General features: G+C 48.2%; 1 protein-coding gene across 1 annotated transcript in view; it reads left to right on the plus strand.

Annotated features, from left to right (window-relative positions):
* Positions 1–1,428: 1,428 nt before the first annotated feature.
* The window catches only part of LOC142786384 (uncharacterized), a 57,960-nt gene continuing 39,550 nt past the window's right edge, over positions 1,429–19,838 (plus strand). Inside the window, exons 1-3 of the mRNA XM_075884046.1 lie at positions 1,429–2,064; positions 4,028–4,289; positions 14,742–14,824. Coding sequence (XP_075740161.1) covers positions 1,910–2,064; positions 4,028–4,289; positions 14,742–14,824 — 500 coding nt within the window. The 5' untranslated portion in view covers positions 1,429–1,909. The remainder of the gene's footprint in view (positions 2,065–4,027; positions 4,290–14,741; positions 14,825–19,838) is intronic.

Here is a 19,838-nt window from a genome sequence, read left to right on the forward strand (position 1 = left end):
CCGGAGCCGATAGCCGATGAACTCGGGGTGAAAAAAAAAGTGGCTATGCAGGTTCGCAAGCAGAGCACAGCATATTCTTGTATAGCACAGCCCAGCAAGGGGGAAAGAGAGAGAGAAAAATATAAGAAAGGTAGAGAAGTTAACTAGCTTATGTCTAGTTTACTACGCTACACGTGGGAAGAGGGAAATAAAGTAGTAAAAGAGAGAAACAGAGAACAGCTAGGAGATGTACATTGCACACCACACACAGTGCAGGGTTTCACGTGTGGTCGCTCCACGATATTGCCCTCAAGAATTGTATAAGGGCACGTGCGGCTTCCTGGCTGTGGTACTTCAAGACCACGCACCCAAGAGGAAAGGCAAATGAGATGATACGTGGGGTTCAACGTCTCAAAACCACCATATGATTATGAGAGACGGCGTAGTGGAGGGCTCCGGAAATTTCAACCACCTGGGGTTCTGAAACGTGCACCCAAATCTGAGCACATGGGCCTACAACATTTCGGCCTCCATCGGAAAAGCAGCCGCCGCAAAAAGGAAAGTAAAGGCAAATGAGAGTCAGGAGGGGAGATGTCATGGTGAGGTGCAGAGAGAAAAGAATAAGAGAGAACAAAACATAGCATTGTAAGAAAGAAAAAAGGGTAGGAAAAAGTAAATGCAAAAAGAAAAAATACGCCATCTCCCGCTAAAGGGAACCACATGCATACATTCGAAGCAGCAGTCGCTAACACTTACACTGGCGGCGACGTTGACGCTGGCTCTCGTCGCGGCGTTGCGCAGGAAAGAAACCTGGGGAGGCGCCAAGCACGCAGTGATGAACCGTTGCTTTTTACTGGAACATGCCAATCGTTGCGAGTGGGCAGTGAGAGACAGTGGACTCCGATTGGACACAAAGACCTGCAGTCCGCTTTTAGTTAACGAGCATGCAGCGAATTTTTGTTGTTCTACAACGCACACATGCAGTACCTTGGTCAAGATCAAGTGCCTATGTATACGGGGTGGCCAGTGTGCGGTTGTGCAACGCGAGCAGTCGGTTATTTCAATCAAGAAACTGAGTAGCAGATGCTGACTGTTTTGGCATTGCGAGGAGAGATAGGGGAAGTGTGGAGGAGGAGAGAGGGGGGAGGGGACTTGCATTCTCAGTGGAAGTGCTAACGTCTCTGGGAAGGATGCCTAGAGCAGGAAGAGGAGGGAGCGAGCACAAGTAAGTGGTAGCAGAGAAGTGGTGGGAGTAACGATCAGCTGGGGAACGGAGGGAAGAAGGAGAGTTGCGCATGCGTGGTGTGAGTGCGAACGCCGCCGACGCCGCGGGACATAGGCCCTAGAAATAGATGCTACACATCTAAAACAGAGACAGAGAGAAGATCAACAAAATCAATAAAAAACACGGGTTGCGTTAAACTTTACGGGACGTTCAACAAGGTATTTGTTGTGTCGGGGTTGAGCTGGCCGTGACGCCGACGAAGAAAGAACGATGTGCCACAGCACGCCGACGCTGCCGGCCGCAGCCTTCCACCACTTGGGCGCGGAGCGCCGAGAAAAGAACGTCCACCTTGAAGAACAGCACTTTACCAACTGATTTATTTACACATGTATACATATATGTACATAACATTGCCGCACGAGGCGTCACATGACAATCGAAACAAACCGGAACTGAAAACGAAACTAAATGGAACAGCGCAACTCAACATATTTCTATCCATCACGCTTTAGCACAGGCTTTTTAGCAGATGCCCTGTAGTGGGTAACTGCTCACTGCGAGAAGCAAGCACTCAGCTCTCGTGCATCCCGCCAAGCTCGTGAATTCTTTGGGACACGTAACGCGAGCCCCTGTTTCTGGAAGCCTGCGTACTGTCGCTAGTCGTGGCTGTTCCCGGGTCGAGGCATTTGGTGGGCCTTGAGTGGCATGGATTCATCGAACAAGACGCACAACGAATTTCCTACAACCACCGCTGGTGCCGGCACCACCACTACAGCGGCCGGCGGAACGAAGCTACGAAAGAAGCACAAGTCGCGGGATGGCAAGCACCGGCGTCCGTCAGCCACCGACGGGAACGGAAAGTGAGTGCGAGCACCTAGCGCCGTCGCCCTCCGGCGCGAACCTTTGGATGTAGCTATGTGTTACTGCGCGTAGTAACGGTGTACCGCACCCTTCACAAGTGTTTCTGATGGCAAGAGATTACCTTGTCGATCAGCGCAGTCTTGTTGACAAGGACGCAGCTCGTTGACAAGCTGACGAGGAATACAATGTTTAAAGGTTACTTGGAAGCCCACCCAAGACCTGGGTGCACTATCCGCGCCTTCGATACGTTTCAAGCTAACTTTTAAACATGAACGTCGACCAACAAGCGCAACTCGCTATCTTGTTGCAGAATCAATTATCAGCAAACAAACGAGCATTTTCGTGACTATGTGAATCATATGAAACGTCAATTCGTTCCAATAACTCCATGCGTTTTCTTACGAACTTCATGTATACATTTGTTAGTATATCCCCGTAATGATTTTACGGAAACATGCAATTGTTGGAATTGTTTCGGAACGTTTCCGCCGAAAAAGATATACCCAACTTTTGATCAAAAGTTACGATTGTCATATCCTGCGAGATTTAATTCCTTTTTCTACGCTAATCTGGCTTGTTTACTGCATAGTTACAAAACTAGTTAGGCGTCGAACATCTTGTCTGACCTGCAGCATATAGTAAATGCACGTCAGAAATATTGCTTCCTATTGCATGTTTATGTACAGGTTTGTGCTATTATTATTATATTTATTATTATTATTATTATTATTATTATTATTATTATTATTATTATTATTATTATTATTATTATTATTATTATTATTGGTTTTAAGTCTCAACACCACTATATGATTATGACAGACGCGGTGGGGGACGGAGGACTCTGAAAATTTCGCCTACCTGCTGTTCTTTAACGCGCAATGGCCGCATTGGCCCGTTGCATTCAGGCTCCACGGAAACGTGATGGCCCCGGCCTGAATAGAAACCGCGACATTTCTTAGGTCAGCAGCAGCCAAGCACCGTCACTGCACATTACCGCGGCGGGCCAGTAATCTTTGACGTTCGCCATATGTAGCAAAACTTGGGCAACGCCAGCTAATATTTGGAGGCCTATTTGCCAAATTGTAATTATAGTAATTTGTCTACTGTCCTGTTTCTTGAGTTATCAATGTGCTCTTGGTGCTCCCTAACTGCGTTTCTTTGCCCCCTCTGGAGTAGCCCCTGTTTCTCTCAAGGTCAGGAGAAACGACGACTGCGGCAACACCAGGACAGTGCTCTCTAACCGACAAATGTGTGCACTGGAAAGTTTATGGCAAAATTACGGTGACTCGGCGTTGAGGGAAAGAGAGCGGGCTCCCCCTTGGGGCGCCAACAGAAGTGCCAGAATGCACCCGGCCCAGTTGCAATCCGAGGACCAAAACTATAGGCCAACTTTTTCTCTTCAACGCTGCCCAGCCTCTTTGTGTTCCTGACAGAAGCAGTTTTTGAGCGCCTTGTATTTTGTATCGTTTCTGTTTAACCTTTATATATAGTTTCTTCATCGAAGGCGATAAACGACTGTTCTTATGCGACACCCCGGTCACAAAGGGCCCGCGTGATATGCGCGTTACACAGCATTCTCGAAAGAAAATAGCCGGCCACGCAGCTCTCGACAAAGTTGATGAGGAGGCCACATTGGGATTATTGGACTGAGTCAAAAACTCAAGATGTGCTTTCTTTTTGTAAAAATTTATTACCAGCATGTAAGAAAACATGTATAGCTGAATTCAACGAACAGTAGCTGTCGGAGACCGCATCGGCATGAAGATGTGTCTGTACTTTCCTCCAGAAATTGCACGCGGTCTTTCTATTTAGAATGCTAGTGGATGAGGGTAAAGCAGAGTATTATTTTCGAAACCTGGAAGGACGAACTCGTCGACTAGTCGGTCGGACAGATCGCAGGGAAACTGTGCGTAGACGTTCAACATGTATGCTACATACTTGTCCACTTACAACCCTCAGGAGTCCCGAGTCAGCTGTGTCTACATCAGAGGGCGCTTCCAAGACACACAAACGGTCGAAAAAAAGCCACGAGACTCACGACGAAGATGGCACCAGAGAGGCGAAGGAGTCTCCGGGAATGGTCGCGACGCCCGACGCTCCTCGTCCACCAACGCAGGAGGATGCGGACCACGCTACACTGCCGTCCACTGCCACGGGCCCGATGCCATCGAGCATGGTGCCACCAAGCATGATACCTTCGCAGCCGACTTCCACAGTCAGTGTAAGATACCCTGTTTGTGAGTTTCCTCACATCTATTAATTTCTCTCGTGATTAAATTTTAGCCCAGTGAAGAACACATAAAATGTGGCGAAATATATGATTGAGCTCTTTGTGAAAATTATGGGGAAAACTTGTAGTTGCATGAATAAAGCCCCCTGATGCATTAGAAAAAATTTACTTCTGGGTGAGTTGCTAATTCATGATGAATAAAAATGGTGCGAACAAACGATGGTAAAATAAATTTTTCGAAAAAGACGATATATATATACAGGAACAAAAAAATACATATACACCATGATCAAACTAATAAACATCTGATGAGTGCATCCGGGTAGCTTATCTTTGCGCTTTTTATTGCAAAAGGAAAGGCTTTGCCACATAGTTATCAACAGGTTTATGTTTAAGCTGTAGATAGCCCTGACGCACCCCTGGCGACGCCTGTATTTGAAAGTTGCCGACAGGGTCTTCTGGTCCTGTCAAGAATCGCTGCACATTCTCGTTCGGCGAATCCCGAAGTTAACTCCTATTAGCACCTCAGTATTTTATGAGACATCGCTTTTTTCGAACACTTTTCTGAACACCTGCCTATTACCGCTTCGTGAGATTTCGAGTGTTTAGGAATGAAAATGCAACAATTCACCACTATGTAACGCACGTACTACAGTTTTCGCCGTCTTCAATTCGTGTCCTACACTCTAAGCCAAAAATGGCCGAAATGGGAGCAACGGCTGTTTTTACTCCTTCAGACCGACTGTTACTCTCAGAAAAGACCAAGCGGAACAAGATGGCCGACTTCTTCGAGAATGGGGGAGCAACTGTATTCATCTTAAGTTTGTAAGGGAGCAACGGAAGGAGGAACCGCTGTAAATGCTCTCGTCACGCAACGGTTACTCCCCGGCAGGACACCGCACACAAATATGCATGCCGCCCACATTGATATTCATTGGCCAGATTATTGTTTGTTCTGTGTGCCAAACTTCACCAAACCAAAACAGTGATTTATTTTAGCATCCGTAGATAATAAGATAGCAGCGCTGGCTGAACACAGAAGGCCTGAGAATACAGTACGGCAAATACCTAACACACGCAGCAGCAGAATGGAGAGTTGCACGTCAAAGCGGACCAAACGCCGAAACACGTGCAAAACAACGATAAAAATAGCCTAGACACGCCGTTCGTCCGCGAAGTAAGGGCGTCAAAGTCGATCAAGCACCGAAACACGTGCATAAAGAGCCCCCCCCCCCCCCCCCCCCGCCCAGATATATCGGAGAAGAAAAAAAAAAGCGGACCCAGACGCGCTTCTCATCAGCCATACACTTAGTAGCACGCTTCACCGTGTAGTTTGAGGGCAGAATGACAAATCTGCGCCATCTGCGCCCGCACGACAAGTGTGGCGCTAGCGTAGCAAACGATGTAAGTTACAAAGTAATTTTTATTCAGTGTTTATGTTGACTAGCACTGAATAAAAATTATACTCAACTTTTTATGTTTATTTATGGGTTTTAGTGTACCTCAGTTTTTTTTATAATTGTATTAGGAGAACACACTGAAATCATTGCGCTGACGCCTGTGCTGCCACTGCTCGACGTTTTTTTTTTTCGGCGCAACTAGGTTCGCGTTCGCACTACTCATATTCATTTAGTCTGTAGTCGGCGAGCACATGGACGTGCGGGCTTGTGAGCTATGTTTTGATCGTGTGTGTGTGTCGCAGATTTGCGTTTCTACTTATTCGTGATGAAGGTTAGTGTATATTTATCTTTATGGAGCGCGAGGTAGTTGTGGATTTTGCTGCTGGGTGGAACAAACACATCGTAAACACGTCTTCAGCTATCTGCAAGCCTGTTCGCTCGTCGGACAAAGGACTGTGCATGCATCAGCGTGCAGGTGAGTGGCATTTCCAGCAAGATTTAATGCTCTTACAATACATTGTTGAGTGGTTGCGCTATTGAAATAGAAATGATTTGCTCTTATTCGCCGTATCCATTGCTTGCCGTATCGGACTAAATTACCTCTATTACCGCCTGCATACCCTCTTGCTTCCCCTGTCACCACTGCAGTGCCAGTGTACTTTTGCAGTTAAAAGTTCATTTCCGCAACATTACCTCGCTTGAAAAAACATTGGGGCGGGGTTGTAGCTGCATTCATACTGGCACTTTTCTACCATTGGCTTTATGTAATGTTAACGGCTGAGTGTTGGGGCCTTGGGCCGCATTTTTTAGAGCTGTAAAGTGTATGTAAATCAGTAAGTGAACAAATCATTGTCGCGTCACTTCACTGGCATAGCCAGGCGGTTGCGCACAGAATTTTTTTAGGCCGGGCGTAGGGAGCCCAAATTGACGACCATATTCGCTTGCCCGGCCTATTCAGATAAGCGGACCCCCCCCCCCCCCCACTCTCCGCACGCCTAAAAAAAAATCTGCCCACATCACTGCGTCACTTGCTTCACCTCTGCGCTGAACGTACTATTTTATAAGCGCACCATCAAGCGAGCAGTTTACATATTGACAGAACAATTGGAGGAGGAATGACCCAAATCTTTCAGATTTCTTTAGAGATGCAAAACCTTAGCAAAACTGAATATTGTAAAAGACAATCATAAATGCTGTATGTTCTCGTTAGCGTTGTCATTATTCTGCATCATGAAATCTTTATGCGCTGTGAAAACTTGGCATGCCGTTGAAGTCACATATCGACGTTAATACCAATCGACGAAAATTTCGACAACCTCAATAACACCGTTTGGGATTTGCCGCATGCACATAATTAGGCTGATTCCCACTTGGCTGTTCTTAACCTGACTTCACTGCTACCAAATGAAACAATATTTGATGCATGTCTTTTACTTTTTTTTCAGGGATATGACACAAATTTGGTTATACTGCAGATGCTCCCAACGATGCTAAAGTACAGAAAGCAAGTGAATTTTGGTAAGTGCAGACTTTTTGTACTACGTATATGAAAGCATCGCTTTTTAGGGGCAAACTGTGCATGTGTTGGCCAGAGAATAGTTCATCATGCCACATGGTTACACTGGCACTGACAATTCGACATGGCTCCGCTGGCCCGTGTGTGTGCTCACACTGTTACCGTTAAGATAAAATGTTTATGTTTTCATTGCAGGGATTGCTGTTTGTACTAAAAAGCCAACTGCAAAGATTTGTTTACGCTGGTACTCCTAAAAGTATGCTTTCCCTATTTACATGGATTTTGGCTTGCACAAAGCATAACACTTGGGCCTAGATGCACAAAGCTGTCCATGCGCAGGCCTTCATAACAGCGTTTCTTGACTTGCCTTTACCCTGTTTTCTGCAGATGGTTCGAGGGTTTAAAAGTGCCACAGCATGTTGACCTCCCCCACTCTGAAATATTCGCGTTCAAAGTTCCGCAAGAGTGGGCTTAACTTTCTTGTGCACCTCTTTGCTGGTCCAAGATACTGAAGTGTTATGCTCTTACTAGAGGTGGCAGTGTTTCTAATGTTTGTATTTCCATCACATTCACCAAGTATGCGATCTTGGCTTGACTGGTAGCACATCCTCAACAAATGTCTTTGTGGCACATGTAGAAGGCAGTACAAAATAAATAGGCAGACATTCACACCGGGAGCTAACTTCTAATAATGCTTTTTTTTGGAAACCACGGTGTGCTTATTCCAATTTGTCTAACAAGCAGTAACCTGTTTGGCTGTGAACCAACAAGACGTTGAACTAATAGAAGCATCACATCTTGTTGCTCTCAAATATATATGTATTGGCAACCTATCTGTGACACTGTCAAACAAAGAATCAGAATATCTGTGCATGCCTTAAGATATATTGCTTCCTCGACAACCGAGTGAACAAATGCACCCTAGTTTACTAAATTTAAAGCATTTTTTCAAGGTAGCACGGTCTACATTTTTTGTCTATAGTTTTGTCCAGCCGTTTGCGTCTGGTACAAAGAAATATACTGAAGATTATCATGTAGCCTCTGCAAATGGTTGCTTTCAAGCAGGCTTTGCCTGCTTGGCTTGTGCCTACAGGTATTGCACAATTCAAGACGCAGCAGCGTATGATAGAACAGTAGAATCGAGAGCATCTATGTGCACGAGCTAAATAAGTATTTTAACATGAGCGGACAGTACGTGTTATTTGCCACACACATGACCACACTTAGAATGCCCATTGATGAATGGGCTCATAGAAATGTCACTCAGCTGTGTATAGGAAACAAGTTAGCTGAACCTAAGGGTATCTTTAACTGCTACAAATATGCCTTGTTGAGGTGCTGCACATTTTCTTCCAGAATATTGCTGTCTGAGACATCATGTGAAGATCGTCTATCACATCAGCATTTATATGGCTTGCCAAGTAACGTTTGGCCGAACCTTCCTTTTTTTCACATTTCGTTTTGCAGTAGACATCCTAGAATGTAAGCGCTGCTGCAGTGTGTGTGACTCATTGTTATGAATTGATTCTGGCATGTTTAACCTCACACTTCTATTTTTTTTCTTGCAGCAATGAGATGCTTCACATATGCCTGCGGTGACGTTCTGCTGCGCTAGCCTGATGGAAACTGTTATGCCAGCGAGTCCTCGTCAAACGTCCGTGCCTCGGAAAAAGGCAATCTGGGTCAAGGCCAGCCCGCAGCCCGCCTGGCGCGATCAACTCGACGGAGTGAACACGCGCGGCGCCTCCCTGGCCCACGTGCATTGAGTCAGCTGCGCGCGTGACAGCGAGCCGGCGTCCGCGTGTCTGGTGGTCTGACGCATGGCGCGGCGCCCCCCCTTTGGCGGAATCTGCCCTGACGACCAGCGGCGCTTCTGATTGGACATTTTGGTTGGACCCGGTGTAAATAAAAGAAGCCCTGCGGCGCGTCGCGATCGGAGGTCCTACGAGAGAGGAGTCCCCGTGTCGGAGAGCCGACATGTGTGTGAGTCAGCGGTCTTAGGCGAAAGGCTGACCTATGTGTTAGAGAGGAGAGCTCGGCTCTTCGAGTCTCTGTCGGCCCCAGTGCCGAAATTGTAACGCCTCTGTATATATGCTGTACATAAACCTTGTTTAACTCACCGTCGTCTCGTCCGCTCGTCTTATCAGCTCGGCGCAGAAGCAGTCGCGAGCTGAGATACATACGCTACCAAACGGCTGGTGACCTTCCCGGCGGAGTTGAAAGCAGTGGCGCCTTCGAGGACGTGTTGGCGTCCCCGTCTTTCGCAACAGTGGTGGCTTCGGCGGGATCGATTCGGTCCGTCGTTCTCAACAGTGGTGGCAGCGGTGGGATCGGTCCGTCGTTCGCAATAGTGGTTGGCAGCTGCGGGATCGGCCGGCGTCAGCGACATCGATGCGGTGAGTGCCTGATGTTTTCCCCTCAGTTCACCAGACTACTCTAGCTCAGGTTGTAGTAGTTTAGAGAAGGGCTGTGTGAAGCATTAGAGTGAGCTTTGATCGTTTCAAGCAAAGTCGAAGTGCTTTGAAACCAAAGTTAATGCGGAGGGGGTAAACACGGGAGAGTGAAAAGTTGCTTGCGCGTCTTGCTAGTTGACTTATAGTGGGTACGGCAAGTAAATTGTTAACAGGGGCAAACAGCAAGAGGCTAGTGTGAACGATGGAGAACCTTAAAGTGAAGGAACTCATCGAAATTTGTGAGGAACTCGGCATTACTTTGGGCCGTGCGAAACGAAAGCAAGCGATCCTTGAGATCATGAAGGATGAGGGAGTGTCGGCTGAGGAAGTCGATGAGGCCTGGGTGGATATTAAAGCACGCCGCGAAGAAGCTGAAAGGCGCGAAGCTCGCGAACGTGAAGAAGTTGAAAGGCGCGAACGTCGCGAGAGCGAGGAGGCTGAGAGACAAGAGCGCCTAGAGTTGAAACGACTAGAATTGGCAATCCTACAGTGTTCGCAGGCGCCTAGCGTAGCTTCTCCGACGATTCAGGTCAGCGGTTTTAGAATTCGGGACCAACTGCCACCGTTCGTAGTAGGCGAGGACATGGCGAAGTATCTCGTCAAGTTTGAACACGTCTGTGAGCGAAACGCTTTGGAGCGGTCTCTTTGGGCGCGGAACCTGCTAGCTCTTCTTCCCGGCGAAGTGTCCGACGCGATAACTTGCTTGTCGAGGGAAGCGTTTGAGAGCTATGACGAGGTTAAGGAAGTGCTCTTGAGACGTTATAAGTTGTCACCCGAGGCTTTCAGGCAAAGGTTCCGGTATGCTAAAAAGGGGAATGAGTCACACGTTGACTTCGCGTTTCGTCTTAAAGCCGATTTGATTGAATGGCTCAAGGGCGAAGGTGTTTATGACGACCGCGATAAAGTGGTGGAATGCGTTGCATTGGAGCAATTCTACCGCTGCATCGAGGAGGATGTCAAACTTTGGCTGCAGGACAAACTTGGTGAAGTACAGCTAAACAAGGCAGCAGAGTCAGCTGAGGAGTATTATACTCGCCGAAAGTTGCATAGCAGGGCAGTGCGCGTTGAAAAGGATGAAAGGAAAGAGGGCTTTTCAAGGAAACCTGATCAACGGAAACCCGTTCCGCACCGTAATTTCAAAAAGGACCCGTCTCTTACGAAGGACAGTGTAGGGGAAGGGCAAACAGAAGCGGAGAAATCGAGTGAGGTTTCTACCACACAGGCATTTGAATCGGAAAACAAACGGAAGCCGCTAATCTGCTACAATTGTAAAAAGGAAGGGCACATCGCTAGAAACTGTCAGGAAAAGTTTGCCTTCGCAACGATCCGAGAATCAGAAAAAAACATTCGGTTGTTGGAGCCGTATCTCCAAGAAATTAGGGTCAATGAGAAAACGTGCCGAGCACTTAGAGACTCAGCGGCAACCATGGACGTTGTCCATCCTTCATTGGTGTCTCCGGATGACTTTACAGGAGAATGCGCGTGGATCAGGCAAGTCGCCGAGGAGCAGAGTGTTCGCTTACAAATCGCCACGGTTGTCATTAAAGGCCCGTTCGGTGAGCTTCGCACCGAAGCGGCTGTGTCTGCCGCGCTAAATGATCGTTTTCCTTATCTTTTCTCCAACAACTCGGAGCAGCTTCTCAAAGAGCAGGGCAAATCGTTCTTCTCCACCTTAGCGTGCATGGCTCTCACGCGATCGCAAGCGCGAAAGCTTTCGCGGAAGCTTGACCTGGTTCCATGCGGTGAACTCTCAAGTGACCTTGTCGGCGGGTCGACGGAACCCCAGAAAGGAAAGTTTCCGCATGAGTCATGTGAGCAGTCACGCGAGCGGCCCGTCGCCGAACCTAGCTGCGCGGTTTCCGGAGAAAGGGGAGACGACATGGCGCCATTGAGTCAGAGCGAGAGGGTTGCAACGCTCTCGCCTGTAGCGGAAAGTTGGAGCGAGCTGCCGAGAGTTGATCGAGAGACGCTCATTCGAGAGCAGAGTGAGGATCTCTCGATTGAAGCGCTAGTGGAAAGCCAAATTGAAGCGCTAGTGGAAAGCCAGAAAAACGCGGCAAAAGTGCTGTCGAAGGAGCACTACGAGAAATCGGGGAAGAAGCGCGCTTTTGAAGTTGATAATCAGGTAATGCGGCTGCAGCCATCCAAAAGGAACAAGCTTGAGGTTGTTTGGGAAGGGCCCGCCACAGTATTATTGAAGCCTTGCGATTCAAATTATGAAGTGAAATCAGGAAGGCGGCCAGACAAAATTTACAACTTGATGAAACCCAATGTTCAACATCAAGCGGTCGTAAATCAGCTGTTGAAAGCTTCAGAGGAAGAGGAAGCAGAAAATTTGAGTTCTAGTGAGGTGATCGAAGGGGGATCGAAAGTAATCCGGGAGCAGATAAACCTAGAGCCTAGCTTAAGTGAAGGAGGACCTGAGAAAGAGGACCTGAGAAAGATTGTTTCCGAGTTTGGGTATGTGTTGTCGGACCGTCCCGGAGACACGACGGTGATCGAACACGATATCGAGCTAAGCGGTGAGGAGTCAATCAGTAGCAAGCCGTATCGTTGTTCCCCTGTGCAACGTCGAAAGTGTGAGCCGCTCTTGGTGCCGCATAGGTATCGTCGCCTAAAAGTGGCCGGTTACTGAAGTGGAGCATGTTGCTCCACAGCGCAACTTTGACGTTCGCTATCAAAAAAAAATAAAGGAAAGGTAAACGCTAATGCAGGTGCATTGAGCAGTGCGTTCCAGCTAGTAACTTCTCAACCTTTCGGTTTCTGGCTGGCGATTCGGGGCAAAATTTTGACCTCATCACGACCTGGGCTGAGCGCTCTCGTTCAGAGTGATCTCAAGGGGCCAGCTTTATGTGGTATTCTAATTCGTTGCGTTGTTGTAAGTGTGAAAAATTCAAGTTCTTACTTTAAGAGTCTTGTGTCCCACGTGTGCCTCTTGATGTAGAGGGAACAAAATTCCGATAGACACGTAGATAGGTATATGTTGTACTATACTTTGTCTGGTGTTCTGTCGGGTGACCGAAGGCACTTGCGTGTGTCGTGTGTTGTCTGTTGTCGATCCGTTCTTGGCAAGTTGCAGAACCATCGACCAGTGCTGAAACCGAAGATGGTCAGAAGAGACGAGTGAAGCTGGTCGACAAGTTGTGGCGACAAGCCAGTGGAGCTGGGATCCGTCGTCAAAAATGGGATGTGTTCCCGGAACAGTCTGGAGCTGTATTCTCCCCATGGCCCTGGAGGCGAACCTGGAGGGACCTGGCGAACGAGCGCACCTGACATCCGAGCCCCGTGGAAGCAGCTCGTCTTTCCGGTGCATTGTCTGGCGGCGGGGGTGCTGTTATGCCAGCGAGTCCTCGTCAAACGTCCGTGCCTCGGAAAAAGGCAATCTGGGTCAAGGCCAGCCCGCAGCCCGCCTGGCGCGATCAACTCGACGGAGTGAACACGCGCGGCGCCTCCCTGGCCTACGTGCATTGAGTCAGCTGCGCGCGTGACAGCGAGCCGGCGTCCGCGTGTCTGGTGGTCTGACGCATGGCGCGGCGCCCCCCCTTTGGCGGAATCTGCCCTGACGACCAGCGGCGCTTCTGATTGGACATTTTGGTTGGACCCGGTGTAAATAAAAGAAGCCCTGCGGCGCGTCGCGATCGGAGGTCCTACGAGAGAGGAGTCCCCGTGTCGGAGAGCCGACATGTGTGTGAGTCAGCGGTCTTAGGCGAAAGGCTGACCTATGTGTTAGAGAGGAGAGCTCGGCTCTTCGAGTCTCTGTCGGCCCCAGTGCCGAAATTGTAACGCCTCTGTATATATGCTGTACATAAATCTTGTTTAACTCACCGTCGTCTCGTCCGCTCGTCTTATCAGCTCGGCGCAGAAGCAGTCGCGAGCTGAGATACATACGCTACCAAACGGCTGGTGACCTTCCCGGCGGAGTTGAAAGCAGTGGCGCCTTCGAGGACGTGTTGGCGTCCCCGTCTTTCGCAACAGTGGTGGCTTCGGCGGGATCGATTCGGTCCGCTTCGCAACAAAACACCAGCTGCGAAATTTGAGTTCTTCAGAATTGGAGAAGTTGCCCTTCTCTCACCAATGATGACACAGACTGCCCTAGGCTAGAAATTCAAGATTGTTTTTCCACGGATGACGCAGAAAACCTTTGATGTATTGTGTTTGTTTAGTGCTGGCTGTGGTGTGGCGAAGTCTACTTTTACGTGTGGTCACACGTCGCCTCATAAAAAGAACAATAAAGCATTTATTTTCCTTTCAATATTGTCCACTTTTTGTGTTAGAAGCACCCAAGCAGTGCTCTTCCAAGGAGCTCTCGCCATGTGTTAAGCGTGTGACAAGCATACTCGAGATAAATACTCATTTCCCCAAGGAGTAGCTGGAAGCATGTGCAGTTGGTTTTCACAGAGTAACTGCGAACACGTGGGAGGAACGGTAAAGAGTAACTGTTGCTCTTAGAAGAGCAACTGGTGGGAGTAATGGTTGGTCGGCAGGGAGCAGCTGGTGGGAGTAACTGTTGGTCTGCAGGGAGGAACTGGAGGGAGTAACTGTTCATCCCCCGAAGGAGGAACTGAAAGGAGAGCAACGGTTCCTCCCTCTGCAGTTACTCCTTTTAGGAGAGTAATGGGAGTGGCAATGCAATTGCTCCCTGAAAGGAGCAACCCCTATACCCCTGTTGCTCCGTTTTGGCTTAGAGTGTATATAAAGTCGTAGTATCCAATAGAACATTTTCATTACAGTTGGCCACATTCTTACCAGCATGAAGTAATTATTACCAGAAGTTTCGTATAGCGGTTATTATATCAATGGTACCGATGTCCGTTTTCGATGTGTAGATACTGTGTATTTACGTGGGCAGTGGGCATACTTAAATTATGCTCGTGTTTAAAGGTATGGTTTATAAAGGCACTAACAGTGCAATCCTTATTGTGTAATTTTCGCACACTTTCTATTCATAAATATTGCTATCTTTCTAATAAGTGATCTTCCTTCTTCAATAAGGGCAATGAATGAGCGTTGATTTCTCCGATGTGGATGTACACAGCCAGATCGGCTTGTCTTTTACTTCATTTTTTTCATTCAGCGGCCGTCCCCAGCAAGGAATCAACCTGCGACACAGAAAGATCACGCTGTTGTGCCAGCTACCGAAGAGAGGACGCCAGACGAGTGAGTCCGTTTGAGACTTCATAGAAAACACTATTTCTAAAAGTGCGCAATATAACGCACACCTGCCCTTGGTATACAAAAGTGAATGTTCTGTTTGTTTTGTTCTGAAGGGAGCACCGGTTGCTCTGAGATAGGTCCTGCGTATCAGTTTTATTTTCACCCAATTACTTACTTATTCGATGCGCGAAGATTGCGAACGAAGAAGAATGCAAGGCTGATTTCAGTTAGCATCAAACATAGATGTCATCAGGACGTAGTTTGAGACCATTAACACAGTTTCGAGCTGCATCTTACGCATGCGCTTTAGTTATGAAACGCAAAGAATGAAGCCGTTGTGTCTCTTCGCAAGTATGGCACCTGGAGCTGCTGACATGCCTGTATGAGGAAGCAAATGCTACTTGCAGCTTATTACGAGCAAAGCAGTAGTCATCATGGTTAACCTTCAAAGCTTCGCAACCTTTACCTTCACGCTGCCCTGATCTTCACGCTCTGACCTTCTGTTTCAAAAAAAAGAAGGCAGTTTACTCTAGCCTTGTAAATCTTTACAAATGAACCATCTTCCCCAAGGCAACTCAGATACGATACGAAGCAGCTGTGGTGCACACGGCGTTGACCCGGTTGAAACGGGCATCGACGCGAGTGCTGGAAGAACGTAGAAGTGTGGCATCTCGGGCTAGTTGGTATGACATAACGATAGTTATCGCGCGGGAACAGAACGACGACAAACTCGTGTCCTTCTTGTGTCTTTGTTGCTCTGTTCCCGCGCTCTAACTATCTGGAAGAACGGTTTCAAGCGAAAGTCGGCATAGCGTTTACTCTAGTAAACCTTTGTTTGAACCACAAAGACACGGGAGGCGGGTTGAGTTTGGGTAAGTTTCATCCCAGATAAATGAGCCGAAAGATTGACAGATTTAGTTGCGCGTCCGCAGCAGCTGTAAGGTGGGAGCCTTCTAGCAATTTGCAATGACAGGCCACGTCCGTACGACTCTCGCTTTACCTTCTCCCTTTCTTGCAACGCTCGACCCAGTGCTCACGTTGGTATCATCTTAACCGCGGCACATCTCTCCATCTGCTGGCGGGAAGAAGCCGCGAGCCGATAGGTGCGCGCGCTGCGCACCAACAATGTAGACAGCGTGCCCCTGCTTGCCACGCGATCGCGCCAACGGGTCGGACGCCGTCGCGGCGTGCTTTACACTGGTGCGCTGGTACCTTTCTCGGCTGTCGCCGGCACTGTGAGGGTTAGTGAAGCCGATCGCGTTCGCGTATGGCGACGTCAATGGCGACGAGGCACGAGGCAGAGAAGCCGAACGCAAGCGTCGGTATTGGAAGACCAGCGACACCGACGAGGTGTGAGTCAGGAACATCAATCGCGTTCGAAAATAAAGACGGCGTGCGGGTAACACCAACGAGACGTAAGTCGGACTCAAGCATCTTCAACGCCTCTCGCCAGTGATGCCAACCTGAGGCAACGCTTTATCCCTAGAATGACCCCTCAAAAATCCCTAGATAGCAGACAAAATCCTCAGATTGCATTTTTTTTCTTTTCGCACGTTGGTATTCACCTTTATTAGTCTAAACGCAGCTTGCTCTTCGCCTCGTTTGCTCTGAATCTCATTAGAGTTAAGATATAGCTTACTAGCAGCAACTGCAGCTCTTTTTTTCAATATTTTCTGTGGAGCGATGTGAATTCGCTTCTTCGAGCAGACAACTCTGGTTTCACAGCAACGCCTCTTGAAATGCTCTTGCAACAGTCTTTTCTCTGTATGCGCAAATTACTGAGGCAGCCGGCCGAGGCTTGCAGGACGACGAAAATGCTGGACATCGTGACACGCAACCCTCTGAAGTCTTAATCACCATACATTTCTTTCTTCATCCGCTTCAAATGCGATGGAGTGATCTGGAAGGTGTAGCAGGAGCTGTCCGTCAAGGTTCTTTTTGCGTGCAGCAAGCCGCACAACGCGTCTGTTGACAACCTGTTTCTTTGCTTTGTTTTCAGCAGATTTACTTGCGAAAACACACGTTCGACCGCAGCGCTGGAGTGTGGTAGGCACAAAATGTTTTTCATAAACGCTGACAACAGAGGAAACTCTTGTGATCCATCGCCTCTTCGCATCTGGGATACGGCGTGCCAAAACTGGCTCGCAGTCAAGCCAGCGTGCTTACTCAGGTCCATGTTGCGGAGGAGACGCCACTCCCTGTCCAGTTCATTCACTTCATTTTCCCTCACGATCAGGGGAAATCAGACCGCAAGGGGCGCGATTGATGGTTTGGCTCGGGTGCAGTAGCTTATGTGGCTTCACCTCTGCGAGCCTTTGGACCTCCTGGTATGCAGACGTCTGCTTGGGAGACAAAAAGTAGTTGTACACATCGCGGGCCAGATCCTCCACTCCTCTCGGTAGTGTTTTGCACGCGTAGGAGGCACAGAGATGGAAGGAATGGCAAACGCATTTCAGAATGAAAATTCCTGGAATTAGTGCTTGCAGCATCGATGCGACGGAATGATGAGCACCCATCATCACGTTTGCTCCGTCCACCGCGAAACCGATCAAGTTTCTTTCGTATGGAATTTCTGTGCTAGTAAAGACTGCCTTCAGACTGCTGAAGAGAGACTGGGCGGTTCCGTCGCTGACTGGTACCAAGTCAAGAAACGCATCCACTACGTCGCCGTTGGCATTCATCACTCGGGCGACAAGGGACAGATGCTTCACTGTTCCCTTGTCAGTAGATTCGTCGACAAGCAGAGAGAACTTCTGTCTGCGCAAGAGTTCACAGATGTCTTGGCGACTCTGCTCTCCAAGAACATTTTTTACGATGGCAGTGCACTTCGTCCGGCCACAGCTCACATTCTTTGCAATTTGGGAATCATCGCATGCTGCTTTGACAACGTCAACTAAATGCCCCATGACATTAAATGGCAGGTTATGCTCTGTGATGAATGCTGCAAGCCTTATTTACGCCTCTTTTACAGATTTGTCTAGCTGAGTTTGCCCACTTACTGCAGGCATAGATGTCAGCGTGCGGGTCGATTGCAAGCTTGCAGCACTGTTCCTGTGCTTGGAGCTTGCGAGGTGGCGGTCGATTTCCGATTTTCCACCTTTGCAATCAGCGTTGCATGACTTGCAGTAGAAGTACAGGGGCCCTTTTTTACTCGCTGCTAGCCATCCCTTGTACTTTGGTTCAGCTTCCCATCTCGTCAAATGTTTTTGATCGTATGCTTTCGCTACCTTTCTACTCGGCTCACCTTGCTCAAAGTCTCTTCGTCCAGAAGTTGCCATTTCACATGGAGCGCACCTTCACTTTGCACAGTGAAGGTGCGCGGCGGAGGTGAATTTCGCGCGTTTTTCCGTGCACTGTAAGTCACAATTGCACTTTCACTCGCGAAGCCAAGTAGCCACTCGTGAAGACAAGTTCGGAAAAGTTCCTTCGAGTGTACAGCACACCTCAGAGTTTCCACAGTTGCACTTCACTTGCGAAGAAAAGTTTTCACTCGCGACGACAAGTTCGGAAAAGTTCCTTCGACAGCACACGTCAGTGGTTGTTACTGCGAGAATTTCGCGTCATAGAAAAAGCAATTACTTTCTCAATGCTCGCGTTACAGAACCAAAGTCGCCCTCTCTCGGCTTGCACAACACCAATGCTCTTTTAAACGAAAAAAATAGAAATAGCGAAGGAAAGTTAGAAATGAAAAATAGAAATTAGCAAAAAATTACATTCTTTGCAGTTACTTATTATTAAAAACGCGTGGTTACTCAGCAACACCAGTCATTAAGCTGCATAGCGTTTCATTTCAACACTCTAAAAAATCCCTAGATTTCACAAAAAGACGCCAAATCTTTAAAAGAGACAAAAAACCCCTAGATCTAGGGATAAATCCCTAGGGTTGGCATCATTGCCTCTCGCACACCGTGTCTTTGCGTTTCAAACAAGCGTTTACTCGAGCAAACGCTACACCGAGTTTCGCTTCAAACAGTTCTTCCAGCACCCGCGTCGACGCCCGTTTCATCCGGGTCAACACCGTGCACCCCGCTGCTACTTCGCATCCTACTAAGGTTCCGTTCAGACAGATGATGGTTTATTTTAGGAGCGAAGCTCTTTATAGCGGCACCCGTTCGTCCCTCGTAGTCGTAGTAGTAGTCGTAGTGTGTAACCAGTCTTACATTTTCACCTCCAATGTGGTGCCGGTGAGAAGTTTCTTTTGTGCATTGTTGAACAATAAAAAATTCGCAGCGTGCGCTATAACTAAAAGCCGAATTCTCTTGTCTCTCATTCCCCATTAGCAGCCATTGGCATGTACATTGAGCACTATCTGACAAGAAAGGGTTGCTACGTTATACTCGACGGGCATAACCTCCTTGGTTTTAGAAAAGTTTAGCGAGCGTTGGGCCGCAGTACCATAAATACAGTGAACTAGTATATACCATGAACTCAAGGTGGTTAAAGGTGGAAAGTGGACACGAAGCGCAAGCCGTAAGAAAGTGTGCGTGTGGCACCTCTAGTTTAGTCCTTGGAGTGTCCGCTGGATGGCAGTGCACATGCGGAATATATGATGAAAAGATGCGAGATGGTGGTACTTGGAGTGTTGAATTGATGGACGAACGGACACACAGACAGATGCATGGACGGACTCACGGATGGCTGCACCGGCGGATGGACGCACGGACGGGCGCAGGGGCGGATGCATGAACGAACGCAGGGACGGACGCACAGATGGGCGTGTGGACGCACGAACAGACGCACGCACGTACGGGCGAATGGACACACGAACGGTCACACAGACGGACGCATGGACGGACGGAAGCAAGAACGAATGGACGCACGGATGCTTCGCCCCACTCTCCATCATTCACTCCGTGGATATGCTGCCATTTTTTTTCGTCATTTCTATTCGAGCTTCAAAACTTTCCTCATAAAACACGAATTTCATACTCGGGCCTGCGTGCAAGCACGCAGAATCATTTAGGCCTTCCACATAAAGAAAAAAATCGCTATTGTTGCATTCCTGCAGTTCGAAAAA

This window comes from Rhipicephalus microplus, unplaced genomic scaffold (assembly GCF_043290135.1).
Source record: "Rhipicephalus microplus isolate Deutch F79 unplaced genomic scaffold, USDA_Rmic scaffold_23, whole genome shotgun sequence".
Taxonomy (NCBI): domain Eukaryota; kingdom Metazoa; phylum Arthropoda; class Arachnida; order Ixodida; family Ixodidae; genus Rhipicephalus; species Rhipicephalus microplus.